This window comes from Hypomesus nipponensis, chromosome 27 (genome assembly GCF_054491055.1).
Source record: "Hypomesus nipponensis isolate SF chromosome 27, ASM5449105v1, whole genome shotgun sequence".
NCBI classification, from domain to species: domain Eukaryota; kingdom Metazoa; phylum Chordata; class Actinopteri; order Osmeriformes; family Osmeridae; genus Hypomesus; species Hypomesus nipponensis.
The window spans coordinates 3,197,501-3,210,106 of record NC_140387.1 but is presented as its reverse complement, the minus strand read 5'-3'; the positions used below and the strand labels follow the sequence as shown (position 1 = coordinate 3,210,106).

Sequence of the window (12,606 nt, the reverse complement as noted above, 5' to 3'; positions counted from 1 at the left end):
GAGAGAGAGAGAGAGAGAGAGAAAGAGAGAGAGAGAGAGAGAGAGAGAGAGAGAGAGAGGGGGGGGGGAGACCAGAGAAAGAGACAGAGATGTCAAAGTAGGATTTTGGATATCTAGGATAAATGTTGGGGATGAGAGATCCCCAACAGAGAGATGCTGTGAGCATGTAGACCCTAAGCAGAATCACCGGTTCCAGGATGGTTGGATGATTGGATGGATTGATGATTGGATGCATGGATGAGCGAGGGACGCTAAGAATCTGCGAAAAATCTAACCCTATTTGTACAGCACTTGTCTGATTAGGTTGATGTTCCAGGGACAAGTGGAGTATGAGCAGCTCTCTTCAAGTTCAACAGTGATTGTCTCTTTGGAAACGATGTAAATGTATGATAGTGTATCCACTTGTACGATGCTATAATAGAACTGTGAGTACCAGCAAAGCTGCATTACTAGCAAAGAGCAGCAGTTTTTTTTTAAGGAGGCTATTGGAAATCAATCTGGTGTTGCTTTGTCCTGTAATAGTCTCGCAGAACGAAGAACAAAAGGAGATTGATTCTTCGAGTTGGCAGGCTTTCAGAGAACCTTCTCGCCTTGGAAAAAAATAAACCATTTCTCTCCTACCATCTTCTCCGTGAAGTAGTAATCTGAAGACATCTTCAGACCACACTGAGGAGTGGAAAGGGATCTCGACAAGGTCCCGGCACAATAGGTGTCAAACACGCTCCTGGAACTCCACTACGACTCATGTCTGTCGTGAATAATGACATTGACAAGTGAAACAATTTAGAAATGGAGATACCAAGTGTAACCACTTTCCTGCTTACCGTCCCTTTTGGTTTCTGCATCTACAGAGAATCCAATAACCCTTTTAGTGGGTTTAACCAATATTGATGGTGTGCATCGTCAAGCGTACCACTTTATAATGCATCCTAATGATGGACTGCTAACATGCCTAAAACACTTATCTAAAAAGCCTCAGAACTGCCTTGGAGCAGTTATAATTCAGTAAAAGCTACTATTATCAATATAATCATTTCTATACTATTATCAACCATGCCTCAGACCATAATAATGAGTAAATAGGTGATCGTTGCAGAACTGTGTGTTTAGGACTGAGCTCGTCCTGTGATCCTGTGGCCCAGGAACAGTACTGTCACCATGCCAACCTGACAGCCCTTGTGCGTGTGCCATCCCTGACTTGACTCAGGGGCCAATTAGGGTTGTAGAGGTCAAATATCTTCCTTCTTAGTAGACGGCAGTCTTACCAAGAAGTAAAAGATCATCCCTAGCATCCATAATTAATGAGTCAGTCCCAAGAAATGGATTTTGGACTCCTTCCTCTACAGGTGAGTGTGTGATATGAGGAAGTCCTTCTCAATTTCTCTCAAATGACCTCACCGGGCTCACCTTACCTTCCACTCACCTCTCCAACCAGTTGGACACTGTTTGTCCAGTTTCCTTAGCAACCTCAGGTCTGTGCCAACAGATGGAGAGGAGGAATAGTGTGTGTGTGTGTGAGAGAGAGAGAGAGAGAGAGAGAGAGAGAGAGAGAGAGAGAGAGAGAGCGAGAGAGAGAGACAGAGAGAGAGAGAGAGAGAGAGAGAGAGCGAGAGAGAGAGAGAGAGAGAGAGAGAGAGAGAGGGAGAGAGAGAGAGAGGGGGGGGGGATGGGGATGAATAAGGCCTACTGTAGATAGATAGAGCCTTGGAATTGTCAGCAAATAGAACACGGAGAGGGAAATAATGGAGGAGTCGTACAATTCCAAAAGAATGTGCTTGACAGCGCGAGTAGGAGGATTAGAAGGGCGCTTGGTTCCATCATCCTCTTTATCACACTGAAATTATAGCTCCGACAACACAATCATTGTTTGAACATATTTGAATTAGACCCAAATGAAAGCAAGGATTAGGATCATGTTGAAAACGACCCCTGTCTACACACAAGAAACATTAAGTAATTATATGAAAACAAATCTAATCGCAGACTGCCCATTGTGTTCTGTGTTTCTGTATCACGGCTGTTACGCTGGGAAGCATTTGGTGCTTTCGAAATGGGTTACTAGGCCACTCACACAAACACACAGTTGGTTTTGTCGCACCTCCGATCTTGCCAATTCATCAGCTCAGTGATGTGATGATGTCATGGAGCCTGTCCTGGATTGGAGCCACAGCTGTCACACCTTGAAGAGATCCGAAAATACACTCACGGACACACACACAGACACGCATTGACATGCAAATACACACACACACACATTCAAACACACACCCAACACACACACACATTCTTTCAATGAACATGACTCATATTTTGTAAAAGGAGTATTCCGATGGGAAAGTGGGATGAGAGGGAAACTCAAACTGTATTTTGACGACGGTTTGTGATGATCCGTCACTCAGCTGTTCACTTAGGGTGAGAAAGAAAACATAGAAAAAAAAAAAAAAACGAAGCGTGAGCCACTGAACAGGAATGTGAACCCACTGTGCACACTATGCACACACACACCCACACGTGAGGCTGCCACACACCCGTGTTGATGTGATATTCACTGACAGAAGGGGGTGGTTGTGTCAGACAGTTTGACCAGTGTTACAGACTCGACACAAAGTGATGGGCCATCATTCAACACGGCAGACTACCTCCAGCACCCCACAACAGCAAATGCGCCTGAGTGTGTGAAGGGGATATCTCGATTTAACACCGAGGCGAAGAAATGACAGATCGCTCCTCCGGCTGTTTGTCATCCAACTGTCTCTTCATCTCGGACCCACTCAGGGATGAGCCAAACAGAAGAGAAATATGCTATTCGAAAAATAAATGTGTTGCAATCAATCCTCTGCTTGATCAACCCAGTTTGACTCCTGGTGCTTTGACTCGAAGCCCTTAAGTGAATCACAATACCAGAATACCCAAGACAATTTAGATCACAATGGTGATTGAATCACCCCCTTAATTTATCTTGTCATGCTGAACAACAGGTCATTTACAAGCAGTTGCTCTGGGCTTGATTCCTAGGCTCTGGTGTGAAATCAGAGTACAGGGTGAGACGCGCATATAAATGAGATATCTGTAAAGTATCTGATGCATGGCCCGTTTTCTATTTGGCATGCTGAGTCACAAAAAACATTTGCTGCTCTTCCCTGATCCTCATTTCTCTCTCTGTCTCTGTCTCTTTTTACAGTGTCTCTCTGTCTCTGTCTCTTTTTACAGTGTCTCTCTCTGTCTCTCTCTCTCTGTCTCTCTTTCTACAGTCTCTCCCTATCTATTTCTCTCTCTTACAGCCAGTTGAGGGATTAGAGCTAATCCAGCACACCTGCCCTGGAGCTTCACCAGACAAACATATGCTCGGTAGGTAGATTTAAACGTTTCAGTAGGAACCAGAATACCCTCTGCACTTCCCTGACAGACTGACTGTAATCTAGTGAGGAAGCTGATACGAGAGTGACACAGCATAAAGTTCAGTGCCAGACGCATCCACTTTCCTCTCCCCCTGCAGAGCTTGCGTCTCCACCAAACCCACTTTGTGACCAACATATGTGGATTTGAAATGTGTCTTTCTACTTCAATCTTAACATTTTGGGTGAAAATTAACGTCAACCAAAAGGAAACTAAGGAGCTATACAATTTAACACAACATAATTAACATAGTCGTGTACCCTATGGAGATAAACAGTTCCATTAACGTTTCATTTTATTCAATCTTGCTCCTCGTATCCACTCCCCGCGTGTTGCCGAAACTTACTCTGAGCTATGCCTGGAATCCCTAGACTGAAGATAATCAAGCATGTTTCAGGGAAGAGTGGTTGTATTCTTTGGCTAATGGAGGTCTTGTGGTTTCTTCTCAGGTCTCATGATCGTACGCAGTTCACGGTGGAAGCCACAAGACCCATGACATGGCCGCAAGTGAGCTCTCACCCACTCACCAGTTCACTGTTTCACCATTTAACCCTTTCACCTTTCCCCCATTGAGACATGATGTGGTCGAGCGAGACACTGTCGACCTCTCAATCTGTAGATAGGCCAATAAGTGGAGACAATCACAATGGCTGTTATTAACTAAACAATTATGTTTTTCTAACTTATTTTTCAGTCCAGCAATTACTGTACCTGAAAAAATACTTTGTATAATAAACATTAATAGGTGTCTGTGCGCTTAGCATTGATCCTCGCTGTACTGTTAAATGCTTATAGGTTTAGGTCGTAGCTTGTGTTCTGAGAGTCAGAGGAAGGTATAGAGGGAAGGGAGAGAGAGAGGGGGAGGTACTGAGAGGATGAATGGATGTAGAACTGTAAGCTTCGGTTATGTCATAGGATTAGAGAGAGGCCCTTTATGTCTTTCAAGAATGATCTGACTGAGGAACGTCTCTGGAACCTTTTTAAGGGAAAATGTTACACTAATTTCAGATGTTAGCCTAATTCAGTAAGTCCTACAGACATGACTCACCTAATTCAACTAGGCTATGTTTCTGTGGCAACATTTTGTTTTTGATTGACTTACTGTGTCAACAAAATAGAAAAAAAAGATACTTGCTTTCGATATTGCAAATTGAGAAAAAAAATTATTTTATCATTTTGTTCCGGCAACTTAATGTAGTATACATAGTAGGAGGGGTTTACTACCATTTTTGGTAAGGGGTTAATGACGTCATGTCCACAGCCAGCGCCCCTTTACACAAGCAGTATACGCGCTCCACTTGCTAATCAGACGGACTGTACCGTGAATATGGCGTGTGGCTATAGACAGAGAGCTGCCCTAAAAACAAACTAGAATTTATATTTCCTATCCGTTTTTGTAGAAGACAGCTGTATAAACCAGTTCTCGTGTTGTACAACATATGTCGGCTGAGTGGTGAATCTGATTGAATCTACTTCCTTTTTTTATTTTACCTTTTTTTTCTGAGCTGGCGGGAGCACTTGCTAAAGCTGGAAGGGGCGGGTGCTACAAGCTAAGCTAGTTGGCGTTAGCAACACAGTACCACACACAGACCACGGGAGACGCTTGCCAGATGACATCAGTAGCCAAACAGATTTTACATTTTTTCCTTTTATTTGCTTTTCCCCTTTGATTAGCTGGTAATTTTTTTTTTGTTATTCTGAAATTAATACCCAACAAGCTAGCTAACTGACAACAGTCACAATGTCTGATAATCAGAGCTGGAACTCTTCGGGTTCAGAGGAAGATTTAGAAACAGAGTCAGGACAGCCTGTTGTCGGATCAGCGGAGTTCGGAGGAATCCTTAGCAAGGTAAGAATAAAACGGTTTATATCTGAGAACAGGAGATAACTGGTCACCTCTGCGTGTAATGTAGCTCTTTACCTATTTTCTGCGAAATGATCACCCCCGTCTTGGCAAACGTAGGTAGCTAACCTGGGTTGGTCAAATAACAACATATGACTAGAAAACGTTACTGTTGTTAGGTTTTGTTTGTTATGTATATTACACGTTTGTTTGAGTGTTTTTGAAATGTACAATTATTTGTTTAAATACAATAACAAGAACGGATAATGTAACGTTAGCCACAATTTAAATTGAGATTGACAGCTGGTTGACCAACCTCGACTTATGGGGGGAATAATTCACGTCTTGCTGTTAAACTCAACTAAAAACTTAAAGCTAGTCAAGTACACGTAAAGTGGTTGCATTGGATACATTTGGAAATGAACATTACATAACTATTGTTTCATGTGGTCTATCTGTTAGGGTTTGTTTAAAGAAGTGTGTGCGTGCCTCTGAGGGTTTATACTTGACATTATGGGTAAGGCAGTACATGGAATGACTGTAATGATTAGCAAATGGTTAGCAAAGATTTTTTTTAAGAGTGACTGGGAGTTCAAAGAACAGTATTGTATTTTCCAGTCTTGTATTTGCTTGGGTGGTGTAAGAAAAAACTTGTCTTGTTTCAATCAGGTGCCTCGTTGTCAACTTGCCAACCCACGTTTTTGAGCAAAAAGCTAGATAATGTTTGCTTGCCTTGCAATACTGTGTTTGCAGCGGGTCATGCTGTGATAACGAAAACCAAAGATTGGCCTGTCTGTCAGATACTATTAGGCTTTCCTCCCAAGTTTCCTGCCCTAACCTTATTCCCCACATAAACGTGCCAATTTCCTCTTCTTTCCTCTAGTGGACAAACTACATTCACGGCTGGCAGGACCGTTGGGTGATGTTAAAGAACAACACCCTGAGCTACTACAAGTCCCAGGATGAGAGGGAGTTCGGCTGCAGAGGGTCCCTCTGCCTCAGCAAGGCTATCATCACTGTGAGTTCACACAGACCTGCTACCTGCTTCTGCCTGACTTTCAGAGCACACATCCTCCACGCCGCTATGACACAGGAAGACATGGAAAAGATCAAATCGTGGCCGTACATGTCTGTCCAATGTGCATATAGGAAGCGTGGCAGATCATCAGGAACTGGAAATGCGCAATTCTAACAGTAATAGCCCGACAGTGGTTAATGCCAAGGAAATGTCTGCGTTACCGTGACATTGGGGATTGGGATACGTCGGCCGCTGTGTCGGAATGTTGTCGTGGTAATGAAAGGCTGGAGTGTTTGGGTGTTGTGACACGCAGACGTGTGGTAATCAGGGGAGGTTTTGGGGATATGGAACTTACCTAGAGTGGAGATTAGGGCCATTGCGGTATCTCCCGATTCAGGCTGGGCCAAGTAAAAACAGGCACACACACACACACACACAAAATGTGGCCACACAAAGTTGGCTGGGTTTCCTGTGACTGTCGGAGCACTGAAGCCCCAGCATGGTGTGTAGGACATGGCAGTCCGGCCAGCACGAGGTTTAACAGCTTGTCGGGTGACAGAGTTCAGTGTGAGAGGGCTGGACCCCTGTCTGACACTCTTTCCTGGAAATCTCCAGACTTCGACAATGTAATTAGAGTGTTGACAGATTACAAAAACGACAACTGAACACTTGAGCAAGGCTAGGGACAATATCGCTGCCAACTAACTTCCTAAAATGTATGAAACACACATCTATATGGAATATGCATAAGCTTTTATTTCCCCTCCCAACGGAGTTGGAATTGTTGTGTCAACTAACGATGTGAACGCAGTCCTCCATCAGGCTGTTAAACCTGTTGAACCGAGTCCCTTTAATCATTAAGCTGCGGCTAGTCTGGTCCCCTGGCCTTCGTCACTCTGTGATGAGCACACAGCTGGCTCCCATCTGCGTCCAGCCTTGCCTTTCACGTGGCCCCTTGGTGCCCCTTGGTGCCCCTTGGTGCCCCTTGGTGTCCCTTGGTTGGCCCTTGGTGGCCCCTTGTTGGCCCTTGGTGGCCCCTTGGTTGGCCCTTGGTGGCCCCTTGTTGGCTCTTGGTGGCCCCTGTTGGCCTGCTTATCGCACGTTTCACACTCTCTGTCACCTCTCAGCGGAGGCCGGGTGACTGATTGACGGAGGCCCTGTCCCTGAAGGCTGTGTTGACTCTGTGTGACCGTGAGGATCAGTGACTTACTGTTTCAGTGTCTGGGCCCAGGGCTTGAGGCCTCGAATCTGCCCCCATTCACACCGTGTTTATTCAGCTTCGCCCGTCACCCCTGCTATTGTCAATACCAACTGTGTGTGTGTCACTGTGTGTGTGTGTGTGTGTGTGTGTGTTTGTGTGCCTTTCTGGTAACCTACCTACAGTATGCAAACGGCCTAGCCTAGCGTTCAGTGGTAGCATGGACGTTCGCCAAATACAATTCGTAGAATTTATTAAACTCGACGTCACTTTATTTTCCGACACGTTGGTCCATGTGGAATCAAATGAAACGCAGTACAGAACCAGCAATACTCGCATTATCTTGGCATTTCACAAGTCTGCTGTGGTCTAAACGCCTGGCAGTCTTCCCTGTGAGGATGGGGCGAGGGGGAATTTTGCATATACCAGAAACACTGCGCCTAGAGACATTTGTTCCAGTGTTTCCAAAAACAACGACATTTTATGTAGGGTCAGTTAAAGCCATAACGATTAAACATTTGTGAATCATTCAGCCGAGACACACACAGAGCATGAGCGCGCGCGGGGGGGGATTGGATGCGCTCAGAAGCGACAGGATTAGACGGTCTGGTAATCAGATTAGAATCTAGAATGTCTCCTTGTGTTAACGGGCCACACAAATCCAAGACAACATGGCGAAGATTAGCCACCCTGGCATCTTCAATAACGGACAATCGAGTTCCCAAATGGTTGAGATATTGCGTTTGGGTCTGGAATGTTCCATTTTCCGGCGGTGACGTGTTCTGGGCCTGTGTCAGGGCCAGGTGGCCTGAGGGATGCTTATCTTGGCCTGGGATGGGGAGGTGCTCACGACGTCTCTGTTCGTCAGTCAACCTTGTCACCACATCTCAAACAAGGCCAAAAGGCACCGTAAGACAAACACGCTCGCGCACACACACACACACACATACACACACACACACACACACACATACACACATACGGCTGCCCCCATTTTTAGAGTAGCAGATGCTCTTACCGGGTGAACCTGAAGGCTGTAGAGTCTCAGAGGCAGTCAGGGATGCAAGGCAGTACAGTTTCAGAGGCAGTCAGGGATGCAAGGCAGTACAGTTTCAGAGGCAGTCAGGGATGCAAGGCAGTACAGTTTCAGAGGCAGTCAGGGATGCAAGGCAGTACAGTTTCAGAGGCAGTCAGGGATGCACACTGCAGCCTGGAGAATCACCTGTCTCTTAGAGACAGCCACACCAGGAGGCGCAGCACCCCCTTCCTCTAAACCCTGATCTGGGACCAGCCCGGTCTGCCTCTCCCTCTGTGGCTGAGGTCCGAGTTTGGGCGGCTAGACTGGTCCCAGACCTGCGCCTGAGGAGAGCAGGCGGTAACAGAGGAGGTCAAAGGTCACGGAAGCAGGTGGAAGCTTGGAGAAGCGCGCGCAGAGAGCGTCTCTGGACGCCGGCGGGAATGCAGCTCACTTCCCTCAGAGAGTCCCTGGAAGTTCTGAAGAGGTTTCATTCACAGAAGACCAACCATTTCAGCCTGTCGAGCCTCGTCTCAATGCTGCCGTGATGCTGCCGCGAGGGCAAACAGGCCTCAGGTAGCTGGGCAGAGAGAACGCACACCTGTCGATCCAAGCCACGTGTGCTCGTTTGAAGGGGGGTTTCACGACGAAGCGCTGGCGGCTGGAACAGGAGTGACTGTTGGCAGGAGACAAAGGCTGTTTGTGTTTCTGTGTGTGTGTGTGTGTGTGTGTGTTTCTCTTGGGCTTGGATTAGCTCTCCAGACAGGCAGGACCAAAGATCCCAGGCGGGGAACATGTCCCAGCAGGAGAACAGGCCTAGGAGGGGCTGCCTCGCTGTGTGTGTGTGTGTGTGTGTGTGTGTGTGTGTGTGTGTGTGTGTGTGTGTCTCGTCCTGAGCTATGTCCCGTCCCTGAGGGAAGCGAGGTAAGCTGCGGTAGACGGGTGGGAGGGGAAAACGGACCAGGACAGTTTGTCTCTTCTCTCTGAGCCCGCACCTGCTCCAACACTACTGGAGCTATGGAAGACTTCTCTGCACCAGACTAACACACTCCGGAGCCTACTGTTATCTCTGTGTGTGTGTGTGTGTGGATACACGTGTGTGTGTGTGTGTGTAAGTTACTGTGTGTGTGTGTTGCAGCAAATCTGCCATGTTGCTTGTAGAACGGCTGAGTGGTCACATAGCTCAGAGTGTTGTGGTTATGCAGGCTGGGTGCTCCCACCCCACCCCTCCCTCTCTCATTCAGTCCAATTTGGACAGTCAGCTGAATGCTATTACAGCTAGTCTGCCTGGAAGGCCCTCTACAGCACGTCTCTCACACACACACACACACACCACTGGGCACAGGCTGAGATGGAGATGGAGATGGAGAGATAGTGTGTGTGTGTGTGCGTGTGGTTCAGATCAAGAGTGTGTTTGGCTTTAGAAACAGAGCACCGACTGGTTGCCTATGAGGCACTGGGGCCGTGGTGGATGTGATGTCACAATGGAGACGTTTGGACTGGGCACGCGTCCTACTGTCTCTGGTTTAGACAGCACTCGGGTGAAAGAGAAGGTTTGAAACCGGCAGCCCAGAATAGCTAGCCATCCGGCTAATCTGACGGAGTGTTTTGGCAGCACTCTAAACCCAATGTTACAGTTGTTGGTGCGGCAGTAGGTCTGTTGCTGTTTCGGGCGACTCTTGATGGGAAATGTAACCAATTTGGTATTGCTTTTAAGCACAGGAAAGGTAAAAAATAGATGTATTGATGTGCATGAGATCCAAGTTGACCACCCTATAAGTGTCTGTGTGTGTAAACAGAGTAGTACAGTTGAGTTGGCAGAGTGCTGCTCTAGCCTAATGCCACCATAATGCATCATTAACTCCAGGTTTAGCTTCTACTCTTGCCATGGTCAATGCACCCCACTCACTCACTCACTCCCTCCCTCACTCACACATTTACATGTATTCATTTAGCAGACACTTTTATCCAAAGCGACTTCCAAGAGAGAGCTTTACAAAGTGCATAGGTCACTGATAATAACAACCAAGATAGTCCCAAAGCATTGCGGGTAGCCAAAGCAAGAAGCACTCATTGTGAACAACCAAAAAATAAGTGCCAAAGGGAACACACACACACACACACACAGAAGGCTACCATTTGCCTGGGACCAAGTCTGATCTAGACAGTGTTTTGGATCCTTGCTTCAGACATGAAGCTATCTTCCTCCTGTAGCCCTCTGCAGAAGTAACCTGGTAACCAGTAGCTGGCTGCTCAGCAGGCTTGTCTGTGCTCTGATCCATTAGTGGATTGCGTTGCAGGAGTCAGGATGTAATGCTGGCTGAGTCAGTATCGTTCAGGCCTCTTGTCAGGCGTTTCCATTGAGCTTCCACGCCACGGCTTCATCTAAAGCAACACTTTGAGGTTGGGAGAACGAGTTCAACTGGTGTGTTCCCGTTTCTGCCCCAGCAGCACACAGAGCAGTGTGTAACACTCCCAGGTGTTGGGAAGAAGGAGAGAAAATGCTGAAGAGAAAATGCAGGCGGGGGGGGGGGAGGGGGAGAGAGAGGTGATCCCTCTTTTTCAGTGTTGACATTTAAAAAGAGGTCTCACAGGAAGTAGGTCTAGGTCTTTTCCTCCTCGCCCTGTGACATTTCCTGTGTGTGGAGTTGGACAAGGTCACGGGAGAAGGGGGACGGCAGCCACATGCCTGTCCCAACCTGGCCACTCCCCCCCCCCCCCTCTCTCAAACAGTCAGATGGCTGAGCGGTTAGGAAATAAGGCTAGTAATCTGAAGGTTGCTAAATCGATTCCCGGCCGTGCCAAATGGCGTACTGTAAGTCGCTCTGGATAAGAGCGTCTGCTAAATGTAAATGTAAACAGATAAACTTCCTCTCCCTCACATTCTCCTTCCTCCTCTCCTCCTCTCACATTTATATGTTGTCATTTAGCAGACACTTTTATCCAAAGCGACTTACAAGAAAGAGAAAAAAGTGCAAAGGTCAATGATCATAAGCAACTAGATATCCCCCAAAACATTGCGGGTAGCCAAAACATGGAGCATAAATGGGTAGAACCAGAAGAGCGTGTAGTTCAACAAATTACAATGAAACGACATGATCCTCGAAAGTGCTTGGAGGAAAGAAAGCAACAATAATATAATTCACAGCGAGTACAAGCAGTCAAATCAGTTACAACTAACCAAAGTCCCTCCTCTTCTTCATCCCCAGTTTCTGGAGGCCTGCTCTCAGTGTTTCTGAACCCCAACTGAATGTTGTGGTTACGTTTGGTTTCAGTTGATCGTTGAGGGTGCGAACCACGTGGAGCGGCCGTTTCCTGTTCAGAGAATGCTGCCCTCCCTCCCTCCCTCCCTCCCTCCCTCCCTCCCTCCCTCCCTCCCTCCCTCCCTCCCTCCCTCCCTCCCTCCCTCCCTCCCTCCCTCCCTCCCTCCCTCCCTCCCTCCCTCCCTCCCTCCCTCCCTCCCTCCCTCCCTCCCTCCCTCCCTCATAGACGGGGGAAAAATCAAGTTAATCAGCCACCGTCCAAATGAGTAGTGAATGTTCACATTCAACCGTCCAATCAATATATTTCCATTATTCGTTTTTTTGGGGGGGGGGGGGGTTGAGGCTGGTGAGGGCATATTTTCCCCGCATTTTGGCTGGTTGCCGCTGACAATGTCGTTTTCGCCCAGCCCAGCCCTGGTGTTAACCTTCAGTGATGACAGGTATCAGACTTTGGTTATGCAAATAATGAGGCCTGTCGCCAATGGTTTCATTCTTCATGCAGACTGTGTGTTGGTTAGCTCTCTCAGAGTTCTCTCCTGTTCCCGGCTCTGAGTTTGTGAACACACACCACACCACACCACACACAGTACACCCCACACATGCAACACACACACACATACACTACACACACACGTACACACGCACATTTTATTTTGGTCTCTGTTTCTCGTCTCAGCGACCAGACAGATCTGTCTCTGTCTCTAACCTTCTCGTCTGTTTACATAAGCTTCGGTTCGTCCCACTAGCTCTGTCCCCAAGTCCCCATGACCCCCCCCTTGACCACGTTCCTGGAAGCCTGTCCAGAGGCCTCGTGGCTCCCATCCCCGCCCCTCGTGGCTCCCCTGGTCCCCTCCACTCCCAGCCTGGTCACCT

The 12,606-nt window shown here is 47.3% G+C and overlaps 1 protein-coding gene across 4 annotated transcripts in view; it reads left to right on the top strand.

Moving 5' to 3' along the window:
• Positions 1 to 4,699: 4,699 nt before the first annotated feature.
• The window catches only part of LOC146220429 (ceramide transfer protein-like), a 23,454-nt gene continuing 15,547 nt past the window's right edge, over positions 4,700 to 12,606 (top strand). For all 4 annotated transcript variants that reach the window (XM_084693242.1, XM_084693241.1, XM_084693240.1 and 1 more), the window contains exons 1-2: positions 4,700 to 5,245; positions 6,123 to 6,257. In XM_084693242.1, coding sequence (XP_084549368.1) covers positions 5,138 to 5,245; positions 6,123 to 6,257 — 243 coding nt within the window. In that variant the 5' untranslated portion in view covers positions 4,700 to 5,137. The remainder of the gene's footprint in view (positions 5,246 to 6,122; positions 6,258 to 12,606) is intronic.